The sequence below is a fragment of the Mixophyes fleayi genome, chromosome 7 (assembly GCF_038048845.1).
Source record: "Mixophyes fleayi isolate aMixFle1 chromosome 7, aMixFle1.hap1, whole genome shotgun sequence".
In the NCBI taxonomy this organism is placed as follows: domain Eukaryota; kingdom Metazoa; phylum Chordata; class Amphibia; order Anura; family Limnodynastidae; genus Mixophyes; species Mixophyes fleayi.
The window spans coordinates 40,959,775-40,978,062 of NC_134408.1; the positions used below are offsets into that span (position 1 = coordinate 40,959,775).

The 18,288-nt window shown below is 42.3% G+C and overlaps 1 protein-coding gene across 1 annotated transcript in view; it reads right to left on the reverse strand.

The window, feature by feature from the left end:
• IQCK (IQ motif containing K) overlaps nucleotides 1-18,288 on the reverse strand; it is a 78,898-nt gene that overhangs the window by 27,923 nt on the left and 32,687 nt on the right. Inside the window, exon 7 of the mRNA XM_075179731.1 lies at nucleotides 7,697-7,781. Within this exon, the coding sequence (XP_075035832.1) occupies nucleotides 7,697-7,781 (85 nt within the window). The remainder of the gene's footprint in view (nucleotides 1-7,696; nucleotides 7,782-18,288) is intronic.

Consider the following 18,288-nt stretch of genomic DNA (forward strand, 5'->3'; position numbering starts at 1 on the left):
ACATGCTATCAGATCTCACATGTCCCTTACTTGCCCACAGAGAGGAAGAGCACACTACACTCTGTCCTTCCCTGATTGGATTGTATGTGACACTGTAACCTCCGTGCATTGTTCAGAGGATTTCACAAGACGTGGCTGCTCTCAGTCAGTTGAGCAGCTGAATGTTTTCCAGTCAGCCCCTGCTGAAACCTGGGCAATTATACTTCGTTGATGCTCCCAGCCAGCAGGGGCGGATCTAGAAAGATTTTCTACCCCGGGCGATTTGGGGGGGGGGGGGGGCGGGCAGCACATTGTCACTGCTGAGCAGACCTATAGTGTGCAGCCGCCGGCTGCAAGCCACTGCTAGGGGGGGCGATTGCCCCGATCGCCCCCTCCTGGATCCGCCACTGCCAGCCAGTAGCCACATTTCAAAGCTCAAAGAGCCACATGTGGCTCTAGAGCCACAGGTTGGCACCACTGGTCTAAAGGCTCATCACAGACTGTGGCATACTAACATGACAAAAGACACTTGTTCTAACCTAAACAACTCCCAACTTATTTCATTTAGAAAAACACATTTCAAAATATATTTTGATAGTTTACCTTTACATCAGGGCCGGATTAAGGGAATAGAGGTGTGGGGGTGGAGGGCTAAGGGGGCCACCATTCCCCCGTGAGCCCCCCCCCTGAGTCCCCTCCCCCGTGAGCCGCTCACCGCCCTTCTCCAAGTACTTACCTTTTTCTGTTCTCTTCCTGTCACTGTAGTCCTTCCGCCTGTATGCTCCTTACTGAGGAGATCTCGTGAGTACTTTCACGAGATCTCGCGGAATGACTACAGTGACAGTGCTCAGCAGCATTGATCAGGCCGGGGGCACCTCCACCCCCACACCGATCAATAATGCCTCTGAGCACTGTCAAGGGCCCCCTGGATGCCCGAGGCCCCTGGGCTGTAGCCCAGTTAGACCTCGGGTTAATGTGGCCCTGCTTTACATACACATATAGGACGTGTACACTTTGTGCTGCTTGATATATATTTCATATTTTTTATAAATGGCATATAAACAAGCAGGAAAAAGGGTGATATTTTCCAATAGTCCAGATTTCAGCATCTAAAAAGAGATAAATAGGGCTTCATAACTGAGAAGTGTGGGAATATCAAGGATGGATTATTAGAGACGCTAAGTAGTGAACACTACATGAAAGAACACACTTAGCACTCACTAACCCTCACTAACCATTACCTGTGCAACTGAGCCAGGAGCCAGTTAATCGCTCCTGAATTTTCTCTCCCACCACCTCTCAACAGCTTTATATTATTCCTGTACCCTTCTATACAGTCTACTCTGCAAATAGAGAACATGTTATGTACTCTTCTAAATGAAGGCAGTGATGGGACGAGAATTTATATTGGAGCTTTTTATGTGCAAATGTATTGCTTTTTAATATATATAATGATTCTCACTTGAGACGATGGCTCCAAAACATAATTTGTGTAATAATGTGATATGAACAAATAAGATATTTTCACAATTATAAGTTTTTGGTTCCGTTTACTAAAATATTAACTTGGTATTTAAGGGAAGACATTGGTTGTAACTAAATAATAGGACTCCTGGTACAAAGTAAAATATGACCTATGTGAACCCTATGGTGTGAATCTTCCATTAAATAAGGAAAACATTTCTGGTAGCAAGCAACAAACTATTCCTTGGATAATTCATAGATTTTGCACTGTGCCATGTATTGCAATGACACACTGGAAATACATCAGACATTCAGGACTGTTATATAATGCTCGCCGTCATGAATTACTCAGTGACCTGACAATATTTCATTATCAATGCTCTGCTAGACAAACTGCGCAGCATGCAGAACACAATCTAGTGTAGTCTCCCTGAGGAAATAGATTTGCATCTTACAGTTGCTAATTATATCTATTCCTCTTTTCTGCCCCCATTTGAATGTATTCAGGAACCTCTTTTAAATTATTTACAACTAATTAATGATGAAAAGTGATGATATGTCTGGAATTCAGCTGGTAGACATTTGGAAAAAAGAAAAATATTTTGCATTGGCCATATGTTATGTCTGAAAAGTAGGTGAGTACCGTAAATGAAAAACAGCTTATTTACATATTTTCAAAAAAGTTTATATACTGGAACAGATTCTTGGCATGTAATTCTGTGTTGCATACACCCATAGATGCATTTTCACGGTCCTGATAGCTTCTCTCATGACACTTTTTTTTTGGGGGGGGGGGAAATGCATTAAACTAGTAAATAGAAGAAAGCTAAAATAGACATTTAATTGGAGAATAAAATATAAGACTGTAAGGGGGGAATTCAATTCCCCCCGAATTTGCGCGGGGGAATTGCTCGCAGCTCCCAAAAAGCCGGCATTGAAACTACTGTAATAACGGTAATAAAGCACATTATTATTAACGTAATAACGGTAATAATGCGCAGTCCACATTACTTTTACCCGTAATGCGGCCAATTGAATCCCCCCCAAGAATGAAAAATTCACAGACAGAGACGTATCCCCTTTTTGGATTGCCCCTTCCCTTTCCCTCCAGTTCCCTCCCCTTCTTCCCCCTAACAAAATAAATAAATAAATAAAAAAAAAGTCCAGCAGTTTACTATACTTGATGTATACTCCCAACATAGTCTATTTTTGGTTCGGGAAAAATCTTCACTTTTTGTCTAATTCGCCCTTTGGGCCTTCAATTCCCAGCTACCACTTGGAATGTAACACATTGTGAGAGATACATTTATGTACTATGTGGTTTTCTTTTGTTTTGTTTTTTTGTTGTTTATCTCTTTTTTCTCCGATTCTGAGTATTTTATATTCTCGGTACTCGATTACTGTCAATGACATGTACTTTTGTGCTTTATGTCTACCTGCTGTTATAAATAAAAAGTTAAAAAAAAATAAAAGCTTTAGGACACATTTAGAAACAAGGAGTATCCTGCTTTCCCTACAATTCTACCAGCCTAAGCTAGGGTTACCTGTCCTTTCATAAATCCAGATCTGAGTGTAATCAACATTCGGACATCACAGAATTCTACAGCTGGTCTTGCCATGGTAACCTTACAACGTGTTTAGAGTGACTGGTGCTGGTTCTAAGCATACTTTGGGTCTGGTTATTCACCAGGGACTGTGCCTCATAGAAAACTTTTTAAGGGCCCCATACCTCCAAGCTACCCCTTGTCTCTGGTTGCCCACCACCTACCACAAACTGCAGCTAATCCAATCTGTATTAATTATGTACTGTGTTTTTCACACCATTTCCCCACATCTTTACCCAAATAAACAAAATAAAAATCTGTCTTTTTATAGTCTTAATGGGACCTTAAACACTGTCACCATTAACAGCAAGCGAAGAAGCATCTACTGAGATGCCACCTTGCTGCTGAACACCTCTTCACACTTACATTTCTTCTTACCTAAGTAGTCTATACCGTCAATACACAGGTTGGTACACAGGTTCACATCCTACGGAGAAAGCAGCTGTAAAAGAGGCAGCGTCTGAATGGGCGCTATTAAAGGTATTGACAGTTTTCAGATAGGAGGTAGGCATCATCCTATTAGATGGAATCTCGCTTGCTGTTGATAGTGGCATATTGAGGGACACAGAGGAAGAGATAGCGCTAGGCAGTCCTCTGGGGGAGTGGCCATGCCCCCATCGTGCCGTGACCAGGCCCAGTCGTGACTTTTCCGCACCCCCTGTCCTGATGCCTGGTACTAAAATGGGAGGTATGTATATTACATCATCACATTATTACATTGCATACAAATGTTGGGAGTCTTTGAATCTTTTGGATTTTCCAATATGTTGAAAGTTGAGCATTATGTCGACTCTGCCACCCGCCAGTTCCAACCAATAAGATTCTAGGAATCATCGCCAATAGCTGTGATGAGGAGCTAGAGCCAATCTAGGGCTCAGCTTGCAGCCCAGGGCATTGTGATCCTGTTGTGGGGGCCCAATAGAAACCTGGACCAGAACAGTGCAGAGCAGAGGAGCGGGTCCCATCTGAGGGACCTCCATAACTCAGGTATTGGGGAACGAAAGGGTGGTGGGTATCTTTTCAAAATAACTACTATACAGGTGACATTAGCCTACATTGTATCTTGAAAATACTTGCTAACCAACGTATAGACCCAAATGTGAGCTCTGTTTGTCACTGGTCAGATATTTGGCTGCTATCTGACATAGGAAACAAATACCTGACAGAAACAAGATAAAGTGCTAAGATCTAGTAACAGATAGCAATTGAGTGTTCACATCATCTTCAGGATGAAATATTTCATACACAGAAAATCTCTTTCATGTATTACACTATCTACCTCTCTTGAAATAAACAGATACCAATGACTTGCTGGAAATTAATACACTGTGAAAATACCATAAACTCATATTTAGCTATTAACTCCTATTATCGCTGCTACAACGAGGAATGAGAGAAGTCTTGTGAATTATTTTTTTTTAAATGTGCATTACCCAAAGCACCCAAGGAGGCATTTACTAATCTATACCTGCCGACTTATAGTACCCACAGGTCAGGTGGTAAGGACGGGAATGCGTGTATGTTGCCTTGGCACCGTCCATGTTGTGCATTGCAGCTATTCACTGCCTTGCACAGTGGGGGGAGTGAGGCATTAACCTCACCCCCGCCAGGATACAGAAGGGTGCCTGCTGTTTCCGGGAGGGCTCCTTTAAATTTGTAAGCATCGCGGATATTCTAAAAGAGTAAGCAAGTATGAGCTAATCACTAATTCGGTTGCTGTGGGTTATTGTACATTTGTTTATCAAATACCCCCATCTGAGGATTTTTTTTGTAATATTGGAAAAACGGTCAATAATAATATAGATGTAATTTGACCATGATGACATTTTTCTCACATAAACACTACAGCAGGCCATAGTTTCATTTATCAATAAGCTGCAGAATCAGGGCTGGTAACTCTTGTAAACATTACTGATAAACAGCATTTATACTGGCACCAATATTCTCCAAAAGTGAAAGTACAAGAAGCTTCAGGGATTTCAATAAAGTTCACAAGTCTGGTACAGTGGTATCAGAAGGGATTGGATTTTGTCTTACTGGTAGACAAAATTCATTATAATCACTAACAACAATGTTTAAAACACCCACCCAGCAACCATTGAACTCTTTTACATAACCTTTTGGTAAGAAATGTTACAATTAGTGAAATCAATTAATGTAGGTATCCTTCCACCATAGTCTACTTTTTAGCTGAAGGATACCTAATGTGTCTTACAATAATGATTCACTGACCAATTGCTATTAAAGACTGAATTATTCTGCGAAATATCCATCAAAGGCGTCATACCCTGATTGCAATAGAATCTTTCCCATTAGTACTTTAGTGGAGTTTGTCTTGAAGCTCTTTCTCCTGTGGCTGCAAACAGGTAATGTCAATGTTCTGAGGGTGGAGGTGCTGAACACAATGGGCCTGATTCAGAGTGGAACGCAAGTGTAAGCAGAACTTGGCAATGAAAAAGCTGCAATGAAGTATATGCACCTTGAATTCAGAGTTGAAGATTTTACAGTAGATGTGTGCAGCGACGCCATCAGGGAGGTACAGTCAGTACTGCTGTAAGGGGCCCGGAAAGACTACTCCATCTGTCCAGACCCCTTGGTCTATCCAGGCTCCCTAGCTCGGCCGCCCGTCTTCGGTCTGGCATCGCTGCGGCTCCCATACACTGTTAGGGAGTAATCACTGCGTGGCCCGCTCCCAGTCTATCAGTATCTGGGAGCCGCCGCATTGCGGAGGTAAAGTAAGTGAATTAGAGCATTTATATGGGGGAGGTAAACCCGGAGCATGCACTGTTGTGAGGCAAGGGGATAGGCATGTACTCTGACAAAGGAGAGGGAGGCATTTACTCTGTTGAGTGGATACACTAAACAAAGGGCTACAATATAACGTCAAGAATGACACTTCACGCTTGCATGAAACAACAAGACATTTAACACATTGTATCTGCAACATTACACAATCTGAATCTGATACATTTTGATACAATAACACTTATATTGATACATATTAAAACATTTCCCAATGCTATTTCAGTCAGTATAGTACTGTGGAGGCACATTGCATATCATCTAGAAGTTCTAACCTAATTACCTCTCAGATTACTTGTGGACCTATCTAGTTAACATGGGCTGCCAACTAGCTATGTCAAGTTATTGAGACATTGTTCTGATTACAAACCAGGTCTACGCCACACCTCATAAAAATGGCCATTTGAGACAAATGGTAATTACCTTAGCTAACACAAGCAAAATGACTTCTGTCCTCTTATTTTCACACAATATGGCAATATTCTTTCTATTTCTCATACATACAATATTGCAGGTAATAGCAAGGGCAAAATGTACCTAATAACATGAAATAATAATACACATAATAAACACATGCTCTGATGTATATACTTAAGACTGGGCCAAGGATTAAAAAGTACATTAACCTGTGAGAAACGGGTGCTGATTAAAAAGTTCTCGTGACAATGTGTTAGGATGTAAACATTAAGGCAATAAACACGGTTTTATGATTAATTAATTGGAACTGAATCCACATTTCTAATACTAAAGCTGCAAAGATTCACTTTGCCCATAATTAGGAATACATACTGTTTTAATAAGGTTGTGAGAACTCATTCTGCCCACAATTCACACATGCTGTTGCTCAGTAAAAAAAAAAAAACAATAATAAGAGTATATAGCTGCAGAGTGTCCTAAAACAATTGGATGGAAATTAATCCGGTTGGAGCTAGGATCAGACTATACATTGTACTCAAGTTGTACTCACATTGTACTCACGTTGTACTCATGTGTACAGTGATACCTGGATGTATATGATATCTAAAAAAGAAAGAGTCTAATAGCCAAGCACACCAAGATCAATAAAGAAACAGTATTAAATTGAGCATTAATGTGGAATACTAAGTAGCAAAAGATAAGGGATAGGGTGCTACAAATAACAGTCTAACCATGTTAAGAACTGTTAGAAACTCAACACAGTACAATTTAACTGTTAGAAATTGGCTTATTCCAGTAGAGATATGGGATCGAAGGTATGATGTATATTGAGAAAATAATCAAGATATGTAAAATGATATTTGAGACAAAGGAGGATTTAGGATATTGATTGTAATATAGAAACAAGGAGTACGTAACCCATGATGTTTGCAGTGTAAAACTTTGTTTAATTGCACATTTTCTGACTTGTACACTTCTTGACTTTATTTTTATCTTGCTACTTGTTTTTATAAAAAAATATTGAAAATTAATAAAGGTTAAAATTTAATAAACACCAATAAAGACACTTATTTAACTAACATCACACTGCACCTCAAAAAATTACCCCTTGTCTTTCAGGGAAACAATTTAAAGGTTATGAAACATTAACATAAGTACATATTTGTGAAAACTGAAACAAAGGTAAAGGAAGTAATGTCCATAGCAACCAATCAGATGTTTGGTTTCACTCTCTAATTTGCACTGGATATTACAATGTCAGATAAAATCTGATCGAGTAGTATGACAACACCACTTATATCCATTGCATCCTTTTTTTTAATCTATGTAGATATAATCAATTTAGAGAAATGTTCATGTTTATTTAATACATGCTATTTATAAAACAACTTATTGTGTAAAGTTATATAATATTATAGAATGATACTTACCCGATATCCTCTCCAAAATGACTGTATCAGTGTCGCTGCCTCCTCATCTGACAGAAGGAGAGATAGAGGAATGGGTGGTCTTGGACTGCAAAAAATTAAAAGATATTGCTGTTAGTATTAGTCTTACCTAATAACTAGTCATGTGTATGCATAGATGTAATTTTTTTGCCCAAATGACCCTATTATTACAAATATTACCTTAATTTTTCCCTTTCTCCATTTTATTTATTTATTGATCTTTACAATCAATAGTATATACAATTCGTATGCAGCGCCATCCACACAGAATTGTCAGATGCAGTTTTCCTTGCCAGACAAATTTACAATCTAGTATTTGATGCCTGGTACACAGGGAGACAAAGTGACTTGTCCAAGGTCACAATGAGCTGAGACTGGATTTCTCCGGCATGTCTCTGTGTCAGAGGCAGCACAGATAGAATGAGGCCGGGACTACTGTCAGTACTGGATGGGAGAGAACAAAATAAAAGACACATCAGAGAATCTGTTCCTCTGCACAACTCCTCTACCATACTCGAAAGGGCTGAAATGCACGACATATACATCTACTACCGTGGAAATGGCAAAACCCAACATGAAGCTTTGGATCCCCAAATAGAACTTCACTTCTTTTGGGAGGTTCTACTGTAGGAGGTATATGAAGTATATGTTTGGGAATAGATACTGAAGGAAATCGGGTAGACAGGTACCTCCTCTGAACTACGGCTCCAATATCAATATATCATGAAGACAGCAAGAAAGGAGGAGTAGGTGGGTGTAATTGTCCACCTAGAGACAAAATAATATTATTATTATTATTATCTTTTCCTTTATAAAGCACTGACATCTTACGCAGCTCTGTACATTGAGCGGATCATGACAAAACACAAATGACATACAATGACATGAAGCAGAAGGTAAAGATGTCCCTGCCCCCATGATCAGGGCAGTCATCAGGGGGCTACAGGGGGTACCAGACTCACCAGGGGGCCTGACACTTGCCGATAATCCTGGCTGACCTGGTGGTGGGAAAACACCAGTGACAGTTGCTCCGATACACAACAGTGAGTGACAGATACCGCCAAATGATAGTGTGGCCTGACATCACACTGACCTTCCTGCTGCCACTGGTCAGTGAAATGCAATGAGGGCTCTGGTTGTATTACTGAAATCATTCTCAGTCTCAATTGCATCGGATCAATTATTCTCACCAGTAACTGTGTGCAGGAGTCTCAATCTGTAAGTTTAAGAGAGCTGGTGGAGAAGTTAAAGGTGCAGGTAAGTGGGAAGGTCTGATGGGCATGCAATGGGCATATGGGGTGGTTTGTGGGGTATGTTGGGAGGTCTGAGGAGCATGCAAGTTTAAGAGGGCAGGTGGAGAAGTCTAAGGGATGGTACGTGGGGAGGTCTGATGGGCATGCATTGGGCATATGGGGAGGTCTGAGGAGCATGTAAGTTTAAGTTGATAAGTGGAAAAGTCTAAGGGGCTGGTACACAGGGAGGTCTGATGGGCATGTAAATGGCATGAGGAAAGGTTTGAGGGGCATGTTAAGAACATGTGTGGAGGTCTGGGGGTGCTTATGGGGAGGTTTAGTGGGCATGTGATTGTACCTCGCTGCCCATTGGTTCTGACCCGGTTTGAATGACTACGCTTAGCCCACTCTGTTCCTACACTGGTGGCCGTCTTGGAGAACCGCGACCTGCGTACCCCCTTGCAGCAAAGCCCAAACTCCCTTGCGGGGATCCCTAGTGAATACTGGGGATGCGTTAGACTCCGCGCCTCCTCGCACGGCTGCGCCAATACCAGCTAGTAACCAGTATGTGACAAATGAAGAACACGAGAAGGAATAGGAGAAGCACTAACAACAGCCTTAAAACCAGGTGTAATCACATGATCTCTGCAAGTTACTTGCAGTCCTTGATTGTGGTTCCTGTACCATTACTGTTCATTTTTGCAGCTCAGTCATTTAATACCGGTGCCTTCATATATGGACTACTTTTGAACACCATCTTTTAATATTCTTTGTTGAATCCTCAGTTTTGTATAGTTGTATCTACAGTATATTTATTGGGAAATAAAATCACAGAACTATTGAACCTACTGCTAGAGCTGCCTTGCTATGGTAGCATCATGCTTTACGACTACTTCTGTTCAGCTGGGACAGGGTCATAATGAATAGCTCCAAATATGAAGATGTTGTGGCACAGACCTGCTGGCCTATGTCAGAAAGTTGAAGATGAAGAGGAATTTCACCTTCCAATATGATACTTATCCAAAGCACACATACAAATCAACAGAGTAATGACTTCAAAAACGGAAGATCAAAGACTTGGAATGACCCAATCAGAGCCCAGACCTCAATCCCATTCTAAACCTTTGCACCTAAAGAGAAGAGTGGGACAGAATTGAAAAGTCCAGGTATGTGGAATTGACAGATACTTATTGAAAAGACTGGTATAATTAAAGCAAAATGTGCATCTAGGTTATTGGGTGTGCACACTTATGCAACCAATGTATTGTCATTTTTTTTTCACTTTTGTTCCCTAAAATGTATACTTGTTTTCACTTGAATTTTGTTGGTTGCAAGGTCTTCCTCTCCATACAAGGTGGCATATTGCTTTATCTGCTAAGTTAACCTAATATCATCCATAGCTACAATATAAGTGATCAAATGACGGCTGCGTGCATCATATTTCATCTATGTAACACACTGCCTAAGTAACTGCTGATTATTGTATATTTGTTTGCCTCCCATAAAAGATAGCATCAGAAATAATAATAAAAAAGAATATATGATTGCCTAGCCCTGAATGTGAAAGGGCCAGAAAAGCGTAACCCCACTGACTTGTCACCAAGATATATTGGTAATTTTACCAGTACAGTCCTTATGGCTCAGTGGTCCTGCCAGCACCATCCCTGTCTGTTGCAAACTATACAGCAGGTCATGTAAAAATAGATTGGTAAGTATGGTCATTAGACCAGTATACAAGGTAACAAGGAGAGGATGAAACCTGTCATTCATGGCAGCTGTTCCACGCAGACAGGAATTGGATATGTGACTGCTTCACACTATGTAGAAACCGTGTGTGTTACCTTATCTCAGGAACTGAAAAACTTAGCAGGTTGAAGAATCAGATCATCTTGTCATATCTGACTACATGCTTGGCTTTATAGTTAACAATTGTATTATGTTTATATTAAGGGCTAGATATACTAAACTGCGGGTTTGAAAAAGTGGAGATGTTGCCGATAGCAACCAATCAGATTCTAGCTGTCATTTATTTAGTGCACTCTACAAAATATAGTAAATATACCCCTAAGTGTTTCAGATAGCTCTCTCCACTGTAATTAAGGATGCACATAAAATCGGTGGTAGTGGTGTCATGGGCACTGACAATGCGGATGGAGTTTAGAACTACAAAATAACCCCGAAAACAATAATAGCGACAAGATGGCAATATGGACTTACCATATAGCAGGCACTTATTATATCTGGCAGCTTTAATGAGGTACATATGGAAAATGTGAGTGTCAAAAATATCGACATAAATAAATCATGCAATCTGTAATAGACACAGTGCAAATGGCGCTTTTAAAACGGCAATGGGCGGCCCCACCACCTGTATAATGTAATCCAGGCAGTGGGTCCACCCATTGGCACTTTAAAAACGCCATTTGCACTGTGTCTATTAGAAATGACGTGATTTCTTTATGTAGATATTTATGACAGTCGCATTTTCCATGTGTACATCATTAAAGTACAACCACTGTCCTCCTGTCGCTATTTCAGGACAGCTGTGCAACAGAAAATAATGCTTTATTATTTAAATAAATATTTTTTTTCTATTGTTTACTATTTTTAAAAATTATTTTATATTGAAAGAGGAACAGGAACACATTTCTGAGCATCCAGTTGAACTGTGCATGCGTGAAGCAGCAAGCCAGGTCACACATGCGCATAGGCTGTCACACTGGCCTGGCATAACGGTAAGCTCAGCCTTACTGCTGGCTGCCGGTATCGCAGGGGAGCAGAGTATCACACAGCTGCCCCAGCAAAGATTAAATAAAGAATTGCAACAAAAAAAGTTTTCTAATTCTGCAATAAGCAGTGAAATAAAATCTTCCATATCGCATGTTTTTGATAAATAGAGACCACATTATCTATCTGCCAAGTAAAACTAGAAGGAAATCAGGACTGGGATTTGGTTGGCTTGGGGGGAAAAACTAAGACTAAGCTCCAATAGGGCAGGGACTGATGTGAATGAGTTTTCTGTACAGCGCTGCGGAATCGGTGGTGCTATATAAATAAATGGTGATGATGATGATGATGATACTCTGGCCATACTCAAAAAAGAATTTCGTTTTCAGTGCATCCCTAATGGCAGGCACGGGCTGGCAAATTTCAGCCCGGGGGGCAGCACAGGCGGCCGCATCGCGTGTCATGTGATGCGGCCGCCTGTGCGCCGCTGGTAATCAGGTAAAATTGCATCCATGGCCGGCCCAAACAGCGGTTACACTGCCCCCCGGCCCAGCCCGCCCCTGCCTAATGGTAAGGGGATACGGGATTTCGGTTGTGTTCACCTCATGCACTTTTTAAAGATTTTAAAGAGGAACTCCACCCAAAATCAACCACTTTCAGTATATGAATACAGACAATTAAATATATCTCTATGACATTAACATCACTGTATTAACAAATTCATTTAGAGAGATAATTGAAAGGAGGGGGGGATTTCAAATTGAAAACGGCAGTGTACAATAATGTATATAATATGGCTATTACAAGTCACCAAGGTTCAGTGAGAGTACGGAATGTTCTTTGTAAAAGTGATATAGCTTCATATGCTTTGACTATCCGGTGCGAGTTTTGTAGCACTTTCCCAAAAAAATGATGATGATAGGTTCCATGTAAATCCAGCCCTGGGTAATCATCTCATCGCTAAGCAAACATATGTCACTAATATCAATAAATGCCAATATGTAGTGATATTATAATAACATATAAGACCTTTCAGCGTGTTCCAAAACCTAATATTAGGCAATGTGTGGTAAAAAAACAACTTATCATGGTTACGAGTCATGGTTACTTTAGGTGCAAAGAACTATAGTTTACAAGGGCTATTAACAGAGCCTCTATATCAGGGGTCGGCAACCCCCGACACGCGTGCCAGACGTGGCACGCTGACCACTTTTGTCTGGCACGCCGACGCTGAAGCTGCTTCAGTAAAGCAGCCAATGATGGCCGAAAACGGAGCTTCTGCGCATGCGCAGAAGCTCCGTTTCGGCCATCACCGGCTGCTTAACTGAAGCTGTTTCATTAACGAAGTATGCCACAGTGAAGCTGCTTCATTCAGCAAAGCAGCCAGTGATGGCCGAAACGGAGCTTCTGCGCATGCGCAGAAGCTCCGTTTTCGGCCATCATTGGCTGCTTTACTGAAGCAGCTCCCACCCAGGTTTCAGGAGAAAGATGAGTCTACAAAGGTAAGTAAGAGCAGCAAAGTGAGGGGCACATATACTTGGCATACTTTGTATTTGTGGGGGCAACTGTGGCATACTATATATTTCTGGGGGCAACTGTGGCATGCTATGTATTTGTGGGGGCAACTGTGGCATATTATGTATTTGTGGGGGCAACTGTGGCATGCTATGTATTTGTGGGGGCAACTGTGGCATATTATGTATTTGTGGGGGCAACTGTGGCATATTATGTATTTGTGGGGGCAACTGTGGCATGCTATGTATTTGTGGGGGCAACTGTGGCATATTATGTATTTGTGGGGGCAACTGTGCCATGCTATGTATTTATGGGGGCAACTGTGGCATATTATGTATTTGTGGGGGCAACTGTGGCATGCTATGTATTTGTGGGGACAACTGTGGCATACTACATATTTCTGAGGGCAACTGTGGCATACTATGTGTTTCTGGCGGCAACTGTGGCATACTATGTGTTTCTGGGGCAACTGTGGCATACTATGTATTTGTGGGTGCAACTGTGGCATACTATGAGTTTCTGGGGGCAACTATGAGGCATAAGATGAATTGGGGACACAATTATGGGGTATGAACTGAACTGGGGCACTACTGTGCGGTATAACGTTTTTTTGCTGGTCCCTTACTGCTAATATGATATTAGCCTCATAAAATGAGACATATATATATATATATATATATAGCCGAGAGGGGAGGGGGCGGCTACCACCTGCTTGGTGGCCCGAGTCCCCACTGGAGACCTATCTTTGAAAATAATTTTAAAGGTCATGTGACTGCAGTGGTCACCTGGTCAGGGCCGCCGAGAGGGGGGGGGAGCGGGTACTATTTACCCGGGCCCGGCCATGCCAGGGGGCCCGGACCGGGCCCCCACCGCTGAATTTTATTTTATTTTTTACACTTTTCTTTATTGCAATTTTTTTTTATTTTTGTCTTCTTTTTTTTTTTTTTTTTCCCGGGGAGGGGGGGGGGGGGCTTGGGGTGTCCGACCCGTCCGTTGGTGGGGGGAGCTAGATAGTTAAAAAAAAAAAAAATTTACATATTCACCTGATCGCGCCGCCCTCCCTCCTCTCTGCTCGTTTCACACTGACTGTCGGGCGTGACGTCATCAAGTCACGCCCGACAGTCAGTGAGGAACGTCGCAGAGGGGACCAAGCAAGAAGAAAGAAGAGAACACAGAAGAAAAGAAAGAAACTAACAAGTAAGTAAAGAACAGAGAGTCAAGGGAAGGAAAGTAGAAAGGGAGAGTGTGACAAAGAAGGGGGAGAGATGTACAGAATGAAAAAAAAAGTGGGGAAAGATGTACAGAATGAAAAAAAAAGTGGGGAAAGATGTACAGAATGAAAAAAAAAGTGGGGAAAGATGTACAGAATGAAAAAAAAAGTGGGGAAAGATGTACAGAATGAAAAAAAAAGTGGGGAAAGATGTACAGAATGAAAAAAAAAGTGGGGAAAGATGTACAGAATGAAAAAAAAAGTGGGGAAAGATGTACAGAATGAAAAAAAAAGTGGGGAGAGATGTACAGAATGAAAAAAAAAGTGGGGAGAGATGTACAGAATGAAAAAAAAGCAGGGAGAGATGTACAGAATGAAAAAAAAGTGGGGAGAGATGTACAGAATGAAAAAAAAGTGGGAGAAATGTACAGAGTGAATAAAAAGGAGGGGAAGCAGCATGGAGGGCGCAGTGTGAACATAAGGGGGCACAGTGTAGTGATGAAGGGGCACAGTAATGTGCACAGGGGGCTTGTTGCAATGTAGTGAGTATGAGGTAGATGGTGGCAAATTAATGGGTGCTATTTTGTTTGTAGGGTGATGGGGAGGCAATTTAATAGTGGGGACTTAATTTAAGATGGGGTGGTTTGGGGGCTATTGAATGTGGGGATGAGTTTGGGGAGAATGAGGTCTATTTATTAAATGTGACTATGAGTTATTTAATGGCAGTGATGGTTGCGGGAAATAGGTATTGCTGTTTGCAGGAAGGGAATAGGTTTATTTATTAAATGTGAATACTATTATTTTAATGTTGGGGCTGGAGGAATGCCTAATTATTAATTGTGGGTGCTATTGATTTAACGCCGGGGCTGGCTGTAATTTTCTAAGTGTAGCCATTTTTTTTTCCAAATAGGTCCTTCAACATTCCAGGATCCAGACAAGCCACAACTAAAGAAACCAGCAGCCACAGGTGGAGAAAGTGAGAAGAACAGGTAGGAGAGAGCAGCAGAGTGTGTGAAATGTTGTGATTCTAGTAGGGACAATACCAATTTTTGGTGAGTGTTGTGCCCAATGTTAGGTGCAGGCCAAGACTGAACTGTTTGTGTACACACTGCATTCTTTGTATACTACACTGTGGTGGTAGATGTCCTGAAAGTCAGGAGTGCTTGGACATATGTGACGCTCCGGCGAATTGAGTGCCTAGTGATTTTGATGTTAGCCACGCCCCCAAATGCCTAACTACAACTTTGAAAAAATTTGCGCCGCCGTGAGGCGGCGCAAAATTTTTTTGCATGCTCAACTATAAGGGGGGGCCCCACAAATTTGTTGTACCGGGGCCCTGAATTCCTCTTGGCAGCCCTGCACCTGGTACTCGGCTGGCTGCTGGATATCTTCCCATGCTGTGCAGTGGAGAATAAGGTAAGAAGAAGGTGTGTTGGAAAGGGGGCATTTGTGACTAAAGGTGATGGAGAGGGGCATGTGTGACTAAAAGTGCTGGGCAGAGGGAGGCACGTGTGATTAAAGCATGTGGTCAGAGGGGACATTTGTGAGCAAAGCTGCTGAGCAAGGGGGCATGTGTGAGTAATGCATTTTTCTGTAAGAGGGTGGGCTGGTGCTTTTCACCTGCTAGACATGCCCCCAATGATGCACTGCCACGCCCCAATTGTACAACCACTTGCATGGTAAAAAAAAATGTTGCACAGCATTTTTTTTTACCATACTTGACTATAAGGGGGGACACATGAAGTTGCTGTACTGGGGCCATGAATTTCTCTAGGCAGCTATGTTTGTATGTATATATATATATATATATCACACCTGGGCTTCACTAGATTTTAGCCGGCACTCTGATAGAAAAAGGTTGCCAACCCCTGCTCTATATGGAAGACCCTCACTAGCACAACAAGTCATCCATTCTTACATACACATGTCCAGGACGTTCTAACAGCCAGCATAGTTCATGAGGGTGTCCAATGGTAACACCAGTTATAAAAATTCTATTAATAGACTTACCAATGGCTACAAGCTATTGTGATAGGACCCCCAGTTATTGTGCTAGGACCCCCAGCTATTGTGACCGGACCCTCAGCTATTGTGATAGGACCCCCAGCTATTGTGCTAGGACCCCCAGCTATTGTGCTAGGACCCCCAGCTATTGTGCTAGGACCCCCAGCTATTGTGCTAGGACCCCCAGTTATTGTGCTAGGACCCCCAGTTATTGTGCTAGGACCAGCTTGATTTAAAAGTAATATAATCACTGATCACAATGTGCATCCCACCAGTCACTCTTTATCATAAACCTCTATTTTAGAACAAAGACATCCCTAATCATATAACACAACAAGAGATGAATCCTATTCATGTTACTTTTTTTTAATTATTGGGAGTTCACGTATTCAAAATACTTTTGCATCTTTTTTTTAACAGAATTATTTTTATTAGAGTATTTGTGGAGTTTACAGAAAAAGGAGGGGAATGGGGAGGAGAGTAGTAGGGAGCAGTCATAGCATAGAATATAACAGAATACACATTGACATTGGTAACTGGAAGAGAATAAATGAGACGCCTCTTGGGCAAATATACAGATTAACACCAACTAGTGCATTACAGCTGGAATTAGGTGGTGGGAGATAAGTCGGGCGGAGTAGAGGAGGCTGGTGTGGGTAATTCTTGTGGTCGTAACAGCAAGGGGCCTGCACCATCAGTAGTATACTCTTGCCAGGCCATCCATTTGACTATAGGGGAGGGTGGTGCCATAGAGCAAGGGACTTCATATGTTTCCATCTGTCAAACCACGAGGATTTTGGGAGGTGACCGAGTGGTCTGGCCAGTAGCAGCAGTTGCCACAGAGATCCTGTAGAGCTAGGAAGCCCCTAGATTCAGGAAGGTAGCGGAGCGAGGTTCTGCAGCAGCTGTTGCCACGGAGATCCTTGTAAAGCTGGGAATCCCCTAGAGTCAGGAAAGTAGCGGAGCGAGGTTCTGCAGCAGCTGTTGCCACGGAGATCCTATAGAGCTGGAAAGCCCCTAGAATCAGGAAGGTAGCTGAGCGAGGTTCTGCAGCAGCTGTTGCAACGGAGATCCTGTGGAGCTAGGAAGCCCCTAGAATCAGGAAGGTAGTGGAGCGAGATTCTGCAGCAGCTGTTGCAACGAAAATCCTGTGGAGCTGGAAAGCCCCCTAGAGTGAGGAAAGTAGCGGACCGAGGTTCTGCAGCAGCTGTTGTCAGGGAAATCCTGTGGAGCTGGGAAGACCCTAGAGTCAGAAAGGTAGCGGAGCGAGGTTCTGCAGCAGCTGTTGCCACGGAGATCCTATGGAGCTGGGAAGCCCCTTGAGTCAGGAAAGCAGCGGAGTGGGTTCTGCAGAAGTTGTTGCCACGGAGATCTGTGGAGCTGGGAAGACCCCTAGAGTCAGGAACGTAGCGAAGTTCTGCACCAGGAAGTAAAGTGTGGACCATGCAGCAAAGAACTGGAGACTGCTCAGATGAGAATCACTGCAGGAAGCTGGAAAAAGTAGGAGCCAGAACTTGGAAGTCTAACCTGGAGGAGAGACTTGAAGATCTGACACTATACTACAGCAGGCGGTGCCTTTTATAGTGAGAGCAATGAATGAATGGAGGAAATGCCGGGTCTATACATGTGCAGAACTCTGCAAGATGGCTCCTGCACTGGAGAGCCGTGGTTCCTGCCCAGAGCGGCGCTCGTCTGAATCAACGGCTCTGAGTGGTGACACCATCTTACGTTTGTATCTTTTAACCACCCGCCAATACAGGGAACAAGGTAAGTAATTTTAGTCGTACAGCAACATATTGTACTCTCTTCACAGCCTCTTTTGTGGTTTCTCAAGTAATAAAACTTAAAAGCTCAGTGGCTGGCTTGTTACACTCATTTATAAGTCT